Below are 15,937 nucleotides of genomic sequence, written 5' to 3' on the forward strand. Positions count from 1 at the left end.
TATGTGCTTTTACATATTAAAAAGCAAAAAAAAAAAAAAAAAAAAAGAAGGAAGAAAGAAAAGAAAGAAAACTCATTAAGTGCAGCAAACCTAAGTTTTGTTTTTTTTTTTAACAAGTCCAATAAAAATACTGAAAAAAGTTCAGCAAGTATTCAACTAAATACTTGGAATTTGAAAATGGAAGGTGGGGGGAACAGTAAGGTAGAGATGAATACTGCTATTCTTTTTCTTTTCTATTCTTCCCCTGTCTGAGACCTTTGCAAATTTTTTTAGCAGCATTTTGTCTGTTTTGCCATTTCTTTTTAAATTAAGAAGTCTACATAGTCAGTTAACCATGTGGTGGGCCTAAACAAACAGTATGCATTAGCAGAAAGTGATTATTAAGTTTAAAATAACTACAAAGCTAAGAGATAGACCTAAAACAAGTATATTATTATTTTAAATGATTAACATTAAAGTTTTAACCTAAAATGTTTATATAGGTTTTAAGTGAACTAACTTTAATATATGGAAAGAATACTACTTTTCATTTAAATTTCTGAAACACATTCATCATGCAGGTATATTAAGTTAAAGAGTTAGTAAATCATAAAAGTAAGCAGAAAGTGAATTTAGAACAAAATCAAAAGGACCAGAGTTAGAAAATAAAGCATACTTATATTGGAAATAAGTACTGAAAGGATCGAAACATTTTGAAAATCAAATGATCTCAACCAAGGATATTTAGCAAGCTATTAACTAATACTTCAAATAAATCAGTACAAAAATACCACATAAAAGTAAACAATTTTTTAAGATTAAAATAAAACATTGACTCCATTAGGATTTTAAACTTAGCTGGAAATCATTCTAGACTCCTCCCCTTTCTTCTTAACGCTATCACCAAGTCCAGTGGATTATCCCTGAATCTCTCTGGTATCCACTTTTTCCTCTCCAAGCTTATTGCTACTACCCTACTTTCCTCCCTTGGACGACTGCAACAGGTTTTTGTCTCTAATGCTGTACTCATCTTTCCTTCAATTCATCTTTCACATTGTTACTGAAGTATTCTTTCTAAAACATAACTTTGTCTTTCCCCTGATTAAAATATTCCAAAGATACTGTGTATGCTAAACTTCTTAGCAATGTATAGACACATTTTCATGATCTGGCTTCTGCCCCCCTCTTCTGCAATCCTTCTTATGTTTATGTGGGAGCCATGTTTCTGTTAGTCTTGAATCCTCCATTATTTCACATCGCTAGGTCTTAGTTTACTCTGTTCTCTCTGTCTGCAATGCTCTTCCTTCCCCTCTTCTTACTTTGCAATACAAACACACTTTCAACTTTCAAGACTCAGTGTGAAAACTTAACTTTCCTATGTGACACCACCAGGATGAACTGACCACTCCCTTCTTTATGCATTCACTAAATGCTACAGGATGTTTATTATCATACCTATAATATTGAACAGCTCTTACTTTACCTTTGGGTTTGTATATCAACCCTCCCTCCCCTCTCCACACGTACATATACTATATTGTGAACTTTTTGAAGGTAAGGATTACATCTTAAGTTACCTTTGGCTTTCTGTGTCTAGTTTGACACAGTGCTCAATACACTTCTGTTAAATGAACAAATCTGTCATTCTGCCAGTAGATTAAAATACATATATGTGATTTATACACAATTCTTTCAAAATTAAGAGAAATTTAAATAGTAGGCATGCATGTTTATTTGAACCCATGAATGAAATTAATTGGTAATCATAAGCCATCTGCTTAATAGTCAAGTCATTAATGAATAGAAATCTGTAAATGACCTTAGACAAGTACGTTTTTTCCACACCATAGTCATACTAAGATATCTACACAGAAATGGCCTGCATTCATTTTATGCAGACATCATGACTCCCTCAGTTGTAATAAATTGCTTTTGGTTAGGCATTTTAAATGATTTATAATAAATGGCATATTTATACGTTTCATTTTTATTTAAAAACTCTAAAAAGCTAAGCTTTATTTTTGTTTTTGGAGTACACACTTTGAGACAAAGATTATTATTCTGAACCTTTCTTCGAATTATGTGCATACTTACCAATTGCAGCAAACAAGCTGCTGCCAAAATGGCAACAACTCGACTGGGCTTTATCAAGACATCATCTCGATACAGTGAACCAAATGCAACCTGCAGTGCTGAAAGCAAGGTACACATGTAGGATGAAATAATATTTATATCTATTACAAGTATTATACAAATACTTGTATTTGTATAATAACGACTGTCTTCACATACAAAGACATTTGTCTAAATGTGGCATGCACATAAAAAGATAACAGAAGTATCTCTTTAATTAAAACGCTAGTAATGGTTACTGGTTGACACTGTTAATTTAATAACAAGGTTATAAATTTCTGTTTATTCTACCAAATCTAGCTGCATTCTTCTAACATGTAATCTTGACATCAGTGGTCACAACCAAGATGCCTTGGAAGCAGTTGTATAAGATACTCCTGAGTAGACCAATAGTTAAGTACAAATATGCAGACTCAAAGATAATCTTAACCCTGCTGCTTTCAGCACTTCACCACTGAGAAAATGTGGTACAGCTCCTGAGTCCTGTCCATGCCACACTCATGCCCAGCCCCCACAGTGATCTATGCTTGTCCATCCTTCCTCCACTGCCACTGTTATGAATGTCCCACATGGTTTGCTTTGTAAATATTCTTTTTTTTTTTTTTTTTTTTGTGAGATAGAGTCTCGCTCTGTCACCCAGGCTGGTGTGCAGTGGTGCGATCTCGGCTCACTGCAAGCTCCACCTCCCAGGTTCAAGCCATTCTCCTGCCTCAGCCTCCCGAGTAGCTGGAACTACAGGCTCCTGCCACCATGCCTGGCTAATTTTTTGTATTTTTTTAAGTAGAGATGTGGTTTCACCATGTTAGCCAGGATGGTCTCGATCTCCTGACCTTGTGATCCGCCCACCTCGGCCTCCCAACGAGCTGGGATTACAGGCTGTAAATATTCTTAACTAAAGTATTTCTTTGTCTTTGTACTGAGCACCAGGTACTTCCATGTGGACCACCAATGAGGGGAGCAGCAAGAGCACTGGAATGGGAATGAGGAGAGCTGTAGTCTGACACAGGCTCACTAAACTGCTCTGAGATCCAAAATAAGTCCCTTAACTCCTCTGGGCCTCAGCTTCCTCAACTAAGGATTCTTTTAGCTCTAAAACAATATTTTTATTTATTGTTCCCAGAAAACATCTTCTATAAATATATAGGGAATAATCAGTATTATTTATCAGATTTTCTACGTAATTAAAAAAAAATGGTCATACTTTTCCTTCCTCCATCCTACATCTTCCATATCCCAGGTGGGCATATTTACAAAGGTAAGTAAACAAACTGATAAGGCCCACATGACAAAATAGATTAGTGATAAGATGGACAGAACTGATAAACTATGGTGTAAATCAACATAAAATTATCACCTTGAGGTGATCAAAGGAGTTTTCTAGACTACAAGGCTGGAAGGAATTATTTATTTTCTACCAGAAGAATAAGATTATGTTTTTATGATTTTTGCATAATAGTAATTATTGTGGTAGTTACCTTCTACATCAATGTTCTGGTCAGGAATCTCCAGTTCAATAATATTCATGCTGGATTCTTTCCAAGAACCACTGAACATACTAGAAAAGTAGCCAGACTTAAAAAAAACAAAGTCAACGATTATCAAGTACTTTCTGTGTCTTCCAAATTATTTGCCCATTTCTAATTCTAAGCAACTATTCTATCCATTAACTAAACTCATCCATTCTATTACTTCAACAGAAAAAGAACTGCCAAATATGTCTACAGGAGAAAATAAATTAAGATAAGGACACTATTAGGTGTATCAAAATATACTTTTGGTTTAGTACTATTTTTGACAAAAAACTAAAATTCTTATATTACTATCTAAATTGAATTCATGTATTTCTATTTGAACCTGGTTAGCTTTTTACTCAAACTGTTGAATCTTTACTGTACACCAGAATGGCTATAAAGGAACAAACCAGTCCCAAGTCGGCAAAAACAGGATGATCGCCAAAGAAATCAGGGAAAATCCAAAATTTAGTATAATGAGAAATTTCCAGAATGGACCTGAATTCTTGGAAAGGTACAGAATGAAGTCTTTAGGTATCTGCCAGATAGCACTCCTCATAATTAGAATTACTTTGAAATGGATCAAATATTAACTAATTTATTTAAAACTGTTACTGAGTACTTAGTATGTAGAAGGCACTGTGAATATAGCAATCAACAAAATCGATATTGTTTCTGTCCTCAGGGGGCTTATATTTTAGCGTGTGGCTTGAACTATAATACAGCTTCCATGAGAGGTAAAGTTTTAACAGAGGTATTCTCACCCTCAAGTTCACAAAACTGCTTTCAGATATTAAAAAGAAACAACATGAATCATACCCTGAAGTTAAAAGCAATATTCTGATATAGTCTCTGGGCAACATACTTCAAGCCAAAATAAATTTGTTTCAAAAACACATTTTAAAACATGATTAAAACGTTAGAGAAGGCAATTCATTTTCAAATACTTTTACTGAAAAATTTTATACTATGCTGTCTTACCAGTAATTATTCTCAAATGGTAAAGAGGAAAAATGTAAGTTCCAAAGGATAAAAACTGTTGTTTTACTTCTAGTGCCTAGAACAATATCTAGCTTATAGATTTGATGAAAGAAAATGAATAAAATATTTGGGCCATTAGAGCAACACTGCATTCTATTTTGAAAGCTCCGATTTTTTTTTTTTTTTTTTTTTTTTGAGACAGAGTCTCGCTCTGTTGCCCAGGCTGGCATGCAGTAGCATGATCTCAGCTCACTGCAACCTCCATCTCCCAGGTTGAAGCAATTCTCCTGCCTCAGCCTCTCAAGTAGCTGGGATTACAGGTGCCCAACACCACGCCGGCTATGAAAGTTCTGAATTTTTAAAGTGGGGTGTCAGGTAGTAATATTTTCAGTACAGAAATCTACTTAGTTTATATACTTTTTGGTGTTGTCTTTACCTGGATTTTCCAGGAGAGAACTTTCCACTCACACTCAATGCGAACTACAAAGCAGCATTTCAGATGAGTTTATCCAATTTAAATAACCATAAGCAAAATAAACACACTACAATCTTAACTTTAATGTTAAATATTTTTCCCCAACTTTTCCCCTTTTATCAACAGAAGGCACCAAAAAAAGCATTTTATGAAGTAACGACAAATATGTAGTATTAGGCTAGTCTGATACTGAAATCTCAAAATCTCTTTCTAGACCAAACTTAGTTTTCACTAACAATGTTTGCCAATCTTTCTTACAGACTTTTAATCAAATGAGAGGATTTAACCACTACGGTGTTCATGCAAAAGATTACTGTGAAGTGCAATGAGAAAGAACATGACTTAAGAGTTTAAGTGACTACCCTGTTACTCAAATAGAAAAAATACTTACTTGACATAAATATATTTTGTGTAAGCTCCATTCTTCTCCTAGAGCACAAATCTTAATGTCACTGTTTTCACCATTCAAAAATAATGTTTGATAAATATATTTAGATGTACTCTTTAATTTTTTCCTGTTAAAAGAAATGAAAAAGTCACATATTTATATAAAACTGAATGTTTTACTGATTTTGCATATATTTCTAAATACTCCTTTTATTCAATTTCTATTAAATAGAGTCAACTTACCTATTGTGTAAAAGGATGGGGGATAGTATATGTTCAAATTTTCTTGTGTCTAGAAGAGTACATAAGAAACTAATAATAGTGGTTATCTCTGGGGTCCTCTATGCATGGGAGAGATAGTGGAGAAAGCGGGGCAGCATGGGAGGCAGACTTTTCACTGCACACGTTTTAGCAATTTTGGACTAATTTAATTACCTATTCAACAGATTAAGAAGTTAGCATGTTGATTTTTTGCTTATTTCCTTATTTAGAAACCAGCACTATGAAGGCACTCAAATAGTGCGATAATCTGCAAGTAGGAAATGGAGAACAAGAGTAAACATTTCACCTACCCAAGTAATTTTAAAATAATTTACATTTAATCTTATTTTGGTACCAACCTATTCTTAAACTACTTAAAATGTTTTCCACCCGCTGGACAAATGGTTTGCAACCTTAGATCAAAGGTTTTCTTTTCTTTTCCTATTTGTTTTTTAAAATTATTTATTTATTTATTTTAGATGAAAGGTTTTTAAAACTGCTCAAAGGAGAAGTCTTAGGGGCCACCAAGGAGAGCTAAGGAGTGAACTGTGAGCATCCCATCTAACTTCAACCAGAGCAGCATCACCTATTCAATCTGTAAACATACTGGATTTCTGCACAGCTTTAATTTAAAGGAAGACTTGACTAAAAAAATAAAGTTTGAAAATCATTGCTCAAAATGATCCAGTAACTAAGAAAAGGCCCTAGGCAGAGGCTGATCAATATCTTAAATTCCTGACCAATTCTGACAGCTTTCCTAGCATATAAAACTTTCAATCTCTTTTTAAAAATGAAGTAATTGTTTCAGATGACATCCTGAATTGGTGAATTTAACACCTGTGTACTTAACACCTCTTCCTAGCCGACAATAAAAACAGCACATGCCTTAGTGGTAATAGACTTGGGTTTGAGTCCCAGCTGCTCAGTTATCACAGCTGTAAAAAGAGGACCTTAATAGTATCCACTTAATTCGTTATGAGGAGAAATCAAGAGACAATGTAGTTTCCAGTTCCTGATAGCAGAATGTACACTTGTTGGCTTCCCATCCCTCCCCAAATTACATTAAAGATTAAGAGTACAAAAAGGAGTAAGACCACACCAGGAAAAGGTGAGGGTAGGCTCATCACTTGATGAGCGATTTATACAGATCTGAAAGTTAGAAAACAAATTCAAATGAAAAAGAACAGTGAAAGCCACAGCCAAAAAATACATTATGGAGGACCAGGATGGAGGCTAAGCTTATCTGCCCATTAGAACCCTTGGGAGAAAAGAAGGATGAGGTCTCAGGGAAACAAAGGCAGAAGTAAGAAGAGGGGCAGAAAATGGGGAAACTAGTGCCTTTTCCACTCTATGAACACAGAGTATAGATAAGGACAGTACAGATACTGAGGCAAAAAGATTCCAAGGTTTTTCTAGAAACAGCACAAAGCTAATGGAAGATCTAAGGCTGTCGTGTAGCTGCTGGTGCCCAGACAAAGCAATCCTCATTCTGAAATTTAAAGAATCTGTGGCCTGTTCACTCCCAATCCATTCACCCTAAGTCATGGTTCCCAAACCGTGTGTGAAATTCACCAGTTCAGGATACCATCTGAACTTAGAGCACCACAGTCAACTCATAGAGGCATGTGGAATATTTTAAATTCGAAGGAAACATAGTAACATCTTTCAGATACCATGCACTCTGCTATCATTAGGTTGTTTGGCCCTAACTATGAGGTATCTATTTTGGACCAGGGGTGAAAATTACTAAAACATGAAATGTGCTGTGATCCATGAAAGCTTGGGAACCTCTGCTCTACAAAGCATGCCCCACCTATAACCAACTTCGTAGTCTTCTTACTCAAAGAAGAGGTACCTTGGAAATAGATCTATTTACTCAATTAAAACACCATACACCAGTTACCCATTCTTAAATATAAGTGGACAAGCAAGGAAAGATCACCCAACATGAGGAAGAATAAGAGCGTATCAGAGAGACAGAGAGACTCCCTCCACCCCTGGAAACATATAATTCAGGGAAAAGAGAGGAAAAAAAAAAACTCTCTCACCAGTATACCTAGAGATCTGAGGTTATTATATTTACCCCATAGGATGCTATGATAAAGGATTACTCAGAATAAGAAAGAGCTTTTAGAGACTAAAGACATGATTACTGAAATTTAAAAAAACAAACAAAGAATGGTTTGTTTTTCTTCCTCACGTTGGGTGATCCTTCCTTGCTTGTCCACTCATATTTAAGAATGAGTAACTGGTGTATGGTGTTTTAATTGAGTAAATAGATCTATTTCCAAGGTACCTCTTCTTTGAGTAAGAAGACTACGAAGTTGGTTATAGGTGGGGCATGCTTTTTAGAGCAGAGGTTCCCAAGCTTTCATGGATCACAGCACATTTCATGTTTTAGTAATTTTCACCCCTGGTCCAAAAGAAATACCTCACAGTTAGGGCCAAACAACCTAATGATAGTGATGAAAAAGTTAAAGGAAATTTCCCAGAACATAAAGCAAAAAGATAAAGAAAGGAAAAAAGAAGAGATAGGATCCAAGAAATCCAAAATCCAGTTAAGAGGCATCCCAGAAAGAGAAAATAAAGATAACAAGCGAAAGGAAATTATGGAAGAAATTAATAGAAAAAAATTTCCCAAAACTAAGGTAGTATATGAGTCTCCAGATTATAAGGATCCAACAAGTACCAAGGCCATTAAAAGACCCACACTTAAGCACATTCTAGTTAAATCCCAAAATACCAAAGAAAAAGTTCCAGAAGTTCCAGAGAGCAAAAATGGTCACCTGAAAAGAGAATTACACCAGAATCAAATTTTTCACCAAGACTGTACGCCTGAAGACAATGAAGCAGTGTCATCAAAGATATGAAGAAAGTTACTTTAGATTTCCATACTCAGTCAGAGGATGAATAAAGTAAAAGAGACTAAATTTATATTTAGATACGCACAAATTACCCCCTTTTGCACCCTTCCTTGGAAAATACTTGAGGATGTATTAAATAGTTCCTAAAATGAGTGAGAAAGAAATGCAGGCTACACAAAATAGTGGATTAAATCCTAGAGATGGGGTGAACATAAGTCCCAGCATAAGAGCAGACAAATCCAGATTGGAACAGGAGGATGGAAGAGGTCTAGGTTTTAGTGAAGGATTCCATGAAAGTGTGTTTCAAAAGACTTTTCTGTGTTTTTTCAGAAAAACCTGAAGACATGATGAAGGAATATTGTTATTTTGTCAAGAGTGGGGGAAAGGCCATTATAAACTCTAGGACAATAAAAAAGCAATACAAAAAAAGGCACTGTCCAAATAAGATACAAACAAAAGCAGGGAATGACTTTAAGCACTTGATGGAATACAAGAAAAGATTCCATATGACTGTGAGGTTAGAAAAATTTCTCCCTTTGAACAGACAAGCAGTTGTGACATTGGACCCATCAAGTATGATTTATAATCCTAGCATACTACTTAACTCTTCTGAAACAATATTTACATAGTTATAACTGTGTAAATGTTGTTTCAATTTTTTAGAGACAAGCTATGGACAAAACACTCAAGATCTGGTTGTAGAACAGTGTGGGTTTTAACAGTCTCATAAATGTAAAAGTAGAACATGGAGTTGACAAAGGTATGAGGTGGAAGTTGGGCCTAAAAGCTAAAACTTCTCATAAAGTGGTCTGTTGATGTGGGAGAGCACACCAGACAACCTCAGGAAGTATATACCAGGGCCAACACACAAAATTCAACATCTTAATACTTTCTCTTTTAAATTTTTATTTATTTAGTTTTTGAGACAGGGTCTTACTCTGTTGCCCAGGCTGGAGCACAGTGGTGCAATCTTGGCTCACTACTACAACCTCCACCTCCTGAGTTCAGGTAATTCTCCTGCCTCAGCCTCCCAAGTAGCTAGGAATACAGGCATCCACCACCATGCCTGGCTAATTTTTGTATTTTTTGGTAGAGGCGGGGTTTCACTGTGTTGGTCAGGCTGGTCTCAAACTCCTGGCCTAAAGTGATCTGCTTGCCTTGGCTTCCCAAAGTGCTGGGATTACAGGTGTGAGCCACCACGCCTGGCCCATCTTAGTATTTTCATATACCCTGCATCCGTACCAGGCTGAATAATCCAAGCATCTTTCAGTAATATACAGACACTAAATTCTGATATGCATTTTCCGATAAAGGTTTGCTTTAAAAACTTTCCATTCCAGTCCACTCATGTAGTCTAGGAGTTGGTACACTTTTTCTGTAAAGGTCTAGATAGTAAATATCTTTAGCCTTCTGGGCCAAAAGGCCTCCAAATAATTTTGTTGGCATCCTAGTAGGCAGTGTCCTACTTGCCAGCCTCAGCTTACCACACTTGAGCAAACTTTTCCACTATCCAGTGGGCTATAGCCACACCTCCTTCAACATCACCTGAATCTTAGCTTGGGAAAGGATTGGAGGCACCTATTACAAATTTGTTCCTTCTGTGGCTATTCTGCCTCAGCCTTAGAAGTACTGACTACTCCATGTATTTTCTAGGGATCTCTTTACCTTAGCGTTTTGTCCTCAGTAGTTAATTCTCTGTGCCTTGTTAATAATGTTTATATTAAATTTCCTGTATTCAAATTGCTGTGTGATTTCTCTCCTTCAAATGCACTGTGACATATATTTCAATAATTACGTTAAATATAAGTGGTCTAACTACTAATTGAAAGGTTAGATTGTCCTGTTGGACAAAAGAAGCAAGACTCAACTATATGCTGTTTACATGATATCTATTTTGAATATACACAGGTAAAAAGTGAAAGGAGGGAAAATGAGATATCATTCAGACATTTATCAAAAGAAAGTGGCTGATGGATACACTACAATCCCAGACTTCACCACTACTTGTTATATGCATGTGAGAAACCTGTACCTGTACCCCCAAATATAAATAAATAAATGTATGTATGTATGTGGTAGTGGCTAAATTACTAGTGATAAAGAAGGATGAACATTTTGTTATGATAAAGGGGCCAATTCATCAAGGAGACATATCTACTGCATGCTTACATTCTAGACATTGTGCATTTGTTTGTTCTCATATTTGTCAAAGCCTAAAAGGCAGGTATTTATATCTCCAATTTACATATGAGGGAAATAAGGCTATTAAGTGCAGAATACAGACAAGAAGTCAGAATTTTTTTTTTTTTGAGATGGAGTCTCACTTTGTCACCCAGACTGGAGTGCAGTTGTGCGATCTTGGCTCACTGCAACCTCGCCTCCCAGGTTCAAGCCATTCTTCTGCCTCAGTGTCCCGAGTAGCTGGGATTACAGGCACCTGCCACCACGACTGGTTAATTTTTATATTTTTAGTAAAGACAGGGTTTTGCCACATTGGCCAGGCTGGTTTTCAACTCCTGACCTCAGGTAATCTGTCTGCTTCAGCCTCCCAAAGTGCTGGGATTATAGGCATGAGCCACTGCACCTGGCCAAGAACTCAGAATTTGAACTCTTAAAACTACGCTATAGGTTGGCAATGGTGGCTCACACCTGTAATCCCAACACTTTGGGAGGTCAAGGCAAGAGGATCACTTGAACCCAGGAGTTCCAGGCCAGCCTGGGTGGGCAACAGAGTGAGACCTTGTTTCTACAAATAAAAAAATTAGCTGGGTGTGGTGGTGCATGCCTGTGGTCTCAGCTACACAGAAGGCTGAGGTGGGAGAATCGCCTGATTCTATGAGGTCGAGATGGAGTGAGCCATGATCCCACCACTGCATTCCAGCCTGGGTGACAGAGCGAGACCCTGTCTCAAAAAAGAGAAAAATTTTTCCAAAGGAAAAAAAAAAAAAAACTATGCTACACTGACTCTTCAAAAAGGTTACAGGGTCAGGCATGGTGGCTCACACCTGTAATCTCAGCACTTTGGGAGGCTGAGGTGGGAGGATCGCTTCAGCCCAGGCGTTTGAGACCAGCCTGGGCAATATAGTGAGACCCCTTTAGAAAAAAGCTCCAAAAATCAAACAACAAAAAAAGTTACTGAATAGTATTCACAGTAGGGGTCCATTTTTGTAAATAAATACAAATATTCATACAAAAAACGGTACAAAAGGTTTTATAAGCCAAACTATTAAGTTTTTAAATCTATGATTCCTTTTTTACAATATATAACACTTGTATAGCAAAACCTTTGTGAATCTGCTTTTAAAGTTTAATTTTAGGCCGGGTGCGCAGTGGCTCACACCTATAATTCCAGCACTTTGGGAGGCTGAGGCCAGCAGATCACCTGAGGTCGGGAATTTGAGACAAGCCTGGCCAACACGATGAAACCTGTCTCTACTAAAAATAGAAAACAGCCAGGCGTGGTGGTGCGCGCCTGTAGTCCCAGCTCCTCGGGAGGCTGAGGCACAAGAATCGCTTGAACCAGGAGGTGGAGATTGCAGTGAGTTGAGATCGCACCACTGCACTCCGGCCTGAGTGGCAGAGCAAGGCTCTGTCTCAAAAAGAAAAATCATTTTAAAAATTTCATGTGTGACCCTATCAAATAACCTTTAAAAACAAAAGCAGAAAAACCAAATTGTTTGTGTAAGCATATATTCTACCTATAAACTACATTCCAGGTCACAAGTCAATATTCCATCTTTCAACTCATCCAAAAAAAAAAAAAAAAAAAAAGGTTAAACAAGCTGCAGCAGCACCGCCCTACATACGGTACATCCACGGTCAACGACTTCAACTACTAGAAACTTGCACAGACTCTGTTCCTAGTTAGGAACAAATGTACACTATTGATAAACTTCACCTTTACAATTAACGAGAACTCCTGTGTGCAATTACTTCCCCTCCACTGAGCGGGCGACAATAAGAGTGCCCATTTCAGAGATTACATTTAGTGTCTGTACTAAGACAACCGGATGCAAAACAACTTACTCTGCGGCTACCCACTTGAGAGGGCAAAGGTGGACTGGGAAGGCCAGCCAGCCGGGCGTCTCTACGGTTTAACGAGACGCGAGCTCGGGCTTGGCGTTTCTCATCCTCATCTTGGGGCTGTAACAACACCCTGGAAGCGTCTGTGGTTGAAAATGCGGAACACCAGGCGTCTCCCAAGGCGCTCCCCCGTCCGCCCGGCATCGGGCCGGCTTCCACATTCACCCTGTCAAGGGTACGTCCCCTCTCCAGAGGCTGGGAAGCGCTGCACCCCGCAAGCGCACGGGGCGCCGGCTCGGCCCCACGCCCAACAGGTGCGGGTCCGGGTCCGCGCCGGTGCGTGCCCCCACGTACCTTCGAGGGGTGTTGAGGAGCCGCTGCTGCTCGTCCCCCTCCTCCTCATCCTCGTCCGTCTCCGAGTCAGGGTGACAGTAGCAGAAGGCCCCGCTGCTCCGCTTGCGCTTGTGGCTGCCCGGACAGTAACAGAAGCCGTGGCCCGTCGCATCGTCTCCAGTGTCCGGCCTCCGGGCCGAGCCCCCCGCCCTGGCACCTTGCGCCTGCTGGCAAAGGGCTGGTCTTGGCTGGCGCAGCACCCGGCTGCTCAACGATCCCATGGGTCACGGCTCCCCGAGACTTTAGGGAGCCCAGAGAAGGGGGTCTCCCGCCATGGCCCGGCCGCCGCCGCCGCCAGCCTTCCCCGAGCGCAGGTGCCTACACCGCCACCTTCTCACGCGCAGCCCCAACCGTTGCAGCGGACGCTACAGCCTCCATCATCCGCCCCGCCGGCAGCGTCTGGTCGCGCCGCGCTCTAGCACCGCAGGACCTCGCCCCCTCGCTTTCGCAACAAAGCGCGGGATGGAGGGCGCATGAGTGCAGCGAGCCTCCGGAAGGGGCGGCGCAAGGCGTGCGTGCGTGCGTGCGTGCGTGGCAGGTGGCGCCTGCGCACAACCCGGCGCACCCGTGCAGGCTGGTGTTTTCGGGCCTGCTGTGGGCCTGGCCTCCGACTAACCTGAACTTCGGCGTAGACGTAGTGTTGAGCCGTAGTTCTTACACGCCTCTGTAGTGGCAAGACCTGGGACTCCAGTCAGTCACTCATTCTTTCTACAAAGGTGCCTTGAGTCCCCGGTGATGGGCCTGTGCTAAGCTAGTGGCAAAACCCCGAAGCTATTTGGTCTCCTTGCGGGAGCTCGGCGCTTGCTGGGGCCACGCTCTGCTTGGTTGGGCGTGGCCTCCTGTGAGAGGGGCCCTAGGATGAGGCGCTATGCTGGATTCCTGGGCTTCCTTAACATGAGCCCTCCCCTGCTGTAGACGTGAATGGAACCCGTTAAGTTATGGGAACGTTCCCGGCACTACTTTCCTTTCCTCTCAACTGCCAGTGGGATGTCCGAATAGGGTCTGGCACCATGACTGTCCGGACTCGAAAGTGCCTTCAGGAGGCCCTAGCAAAATTTACAAGTGTCTGCTTGGAGTAGTAGCAACTCTTGTGATGGACTCCGGACAGCCAGCGTTCATTCCCTGACTCCCTTCTGTTACTTTTTAAGTAAAATAATGAAAATATTTCAAATAGAGTAATACAGACTCCTGTGGACCGACCACTAGCTTGAAATTTTATCAGACTTACTTTCATTCTTTTTTCCTCTCAGCTTTATTGAGGTGTAATCAATGATTCATTCTTTTTAAATAGAACAATACAGATAGGCAGAAGCCCCTGCATACCTCCTCCATCTCATTCTGTCTCCCTCCCCAGTGGCAATTACTGTGCTGAGAATGTTGTATATCATTATGTCCATGCATGTCCTTATATGCATACCCATAAATAATATTTTCTTTTGCATGTTTAGACATATCATGGAATGGAATCATAGCTGTACCTCTCATTGCGCACCTTTCTCCTCTCTCAAAATTATACTCTCAAGATTTATCCATTTGGTCAATCGCTGGATAATTTTCACTGCTCATTGTATGACTGACCCATATTTGTTTTTACATTCCTTAGTGAGAAAGGTTATTTCTACTTTAACGGCCTTACAGAGCAGCAATGAACATCATGTGCAATGGATTCACCAAGCAGATTCCCAGAAGTGAATTTGCTGGGAAATTTGCAACTTTGTTAGCTATTACCAAATTGCTCTCTGGGTTGGTTGCATCAATGTACCAATTGAGACTCCCGTTGGCAGTATACGTAGTTTGAGGGCCCCAGTGGACTAATGTCTGATTCATGAATGAGAAATCTGAACTGAGGCTAGCCGAGGCAGCTTGGGGTGGAGGTGGCAGGCAGAGAATAATGGCTGCAGAGGGATCAGCTTGCATACACAGAATTTGCCAGCATAAAGAACGTGCAGGTGTTTCCCATGGAGCAGATGTGGACCACCATGAGATAGCTGGGATGGGATCATCTTAGGTCCTGCCCAACAGGCCTGGGAGGAAGGCAATGAACTTCAGCACTGAGAACCTCAAAGAGTCACCAAATTCCTAGAGGCTGAAAAAGGGGTACACATTTGCTTTGCCAAAGGAACCGCAGGTGAGTAGCGTGATGAGGTTGACAAAGGAACCCACAAGAATGCCCACAAGAATCAACTTTAGTTTGTCAGGGTCACATAGGGCTGATCCTCTACCACCATAGCAATGACAGTCAGGTAACAACTTTCCTGCTCCCCTTAACTCTCTTCTTTGCTACAACCCAGACATGGTAGGTTGGGGCAGGGGGAGAACACGGAAGGAAACCTAGGTGGAAAAAGAAGAGAAGCCCATGGTCTCCCTTTCCCCAGAAACCAGCTTCCTACTGGCAGTAGGCCAGAGGTGAGTGAGGGAAGAAGCCTCAACTGTAAATCAAGCTTGGAATTTTGACTGGATATATTACTTACTAAAATGACACTGTTTTATGACCTTAAAGGACTACACAGTAGGACTTTAAAACCTAAGAGTGAACAGAAAAGTCATGAGTCTATCTATCTGAATTTACATCTCAAGAAGGGGAAGAACTAGGCCCGCTGAATAAATGTAAGTGGACAGTGGGAGGGAAAAACGAACATAATTATATCTCAAAGTCATGCTAATTCAATATGACAAACATTCGTCCAGGGTGACTTTATCCCACCTTCTAGAAATCTTATGGTGAATAAATGCTATTTGTTTTAAAATTTTGGCTAAGCTACATATCATTTAAAGATAAAACTTCTACCAAAAAATTCATCATGCTTCCAAAGACAAAATAAAGCTGATGTGGAGATTCTGTGGGCTTCTGGGAAGGCACTGAAGTGGTTAGTATTATTTCCTGTAGGTCACCGGAGTGACTAAATATTCACATAAGTAGCTTCTACCAG

At 39.9% G+C, this 15,937-nt stretch overlaps 1 protein-coding gene across 2 annotated transcripts in view; it reads right to left on the reverse strand.

Annotated features, from left to right (window-relative positions):
- The window catches only part of GMCL1 (germ cell-less 1, spermatogenesis associated), a 54,491-nt gene extending 38,915 nt beyond the window's left edge, over nt 1-15,576 (reverse strand). For both annotated transcript variants that reach the window (XM_054548105.2, XM_002811934.5), the window contains exons 1-4: nt 12,969-15,576; nt 5,471-5,594; nt 3,588-3,684; nt 2,074-2,171 (exon numbers count right to left, since the gene is read on the reverse strand). In XM_054548105.2, the coding sequence (XP_054404080.1) occupies nt 2,074-2,171; nt 3,588-3,684; nt 5,471-5,594; nt 12,969-13,228 (579 nt within the window). In that variant the 5' untranslated portion in view covers nt 13,229-15,576. The remainder of the gene's footprint in view (nt 1-2,073; nt 2,172-3,587; nt 3,685-5,470; nt 5,595-12,968) is intronic.
- Between the last annotated feature and the right edge of the window lie 361 nt (nt 15,577-15,937).

The sequence above is a fragment of the Pongo abelii genome, chromosome 12 (genome assembly GCF_028885655.2).
Source record: "Pongo abelii isolate AG06213 chromosome 12, NHGRI_mPonAbe1-v2.0_pri, whole genome shotgun sequence".
Taxonomy (NCBI): domain Eukaryota; kingdom Metazoa; phylum Chordata; class Mammalia; order Primates; family Hominidae; genus Pongo; species Pongo abelii.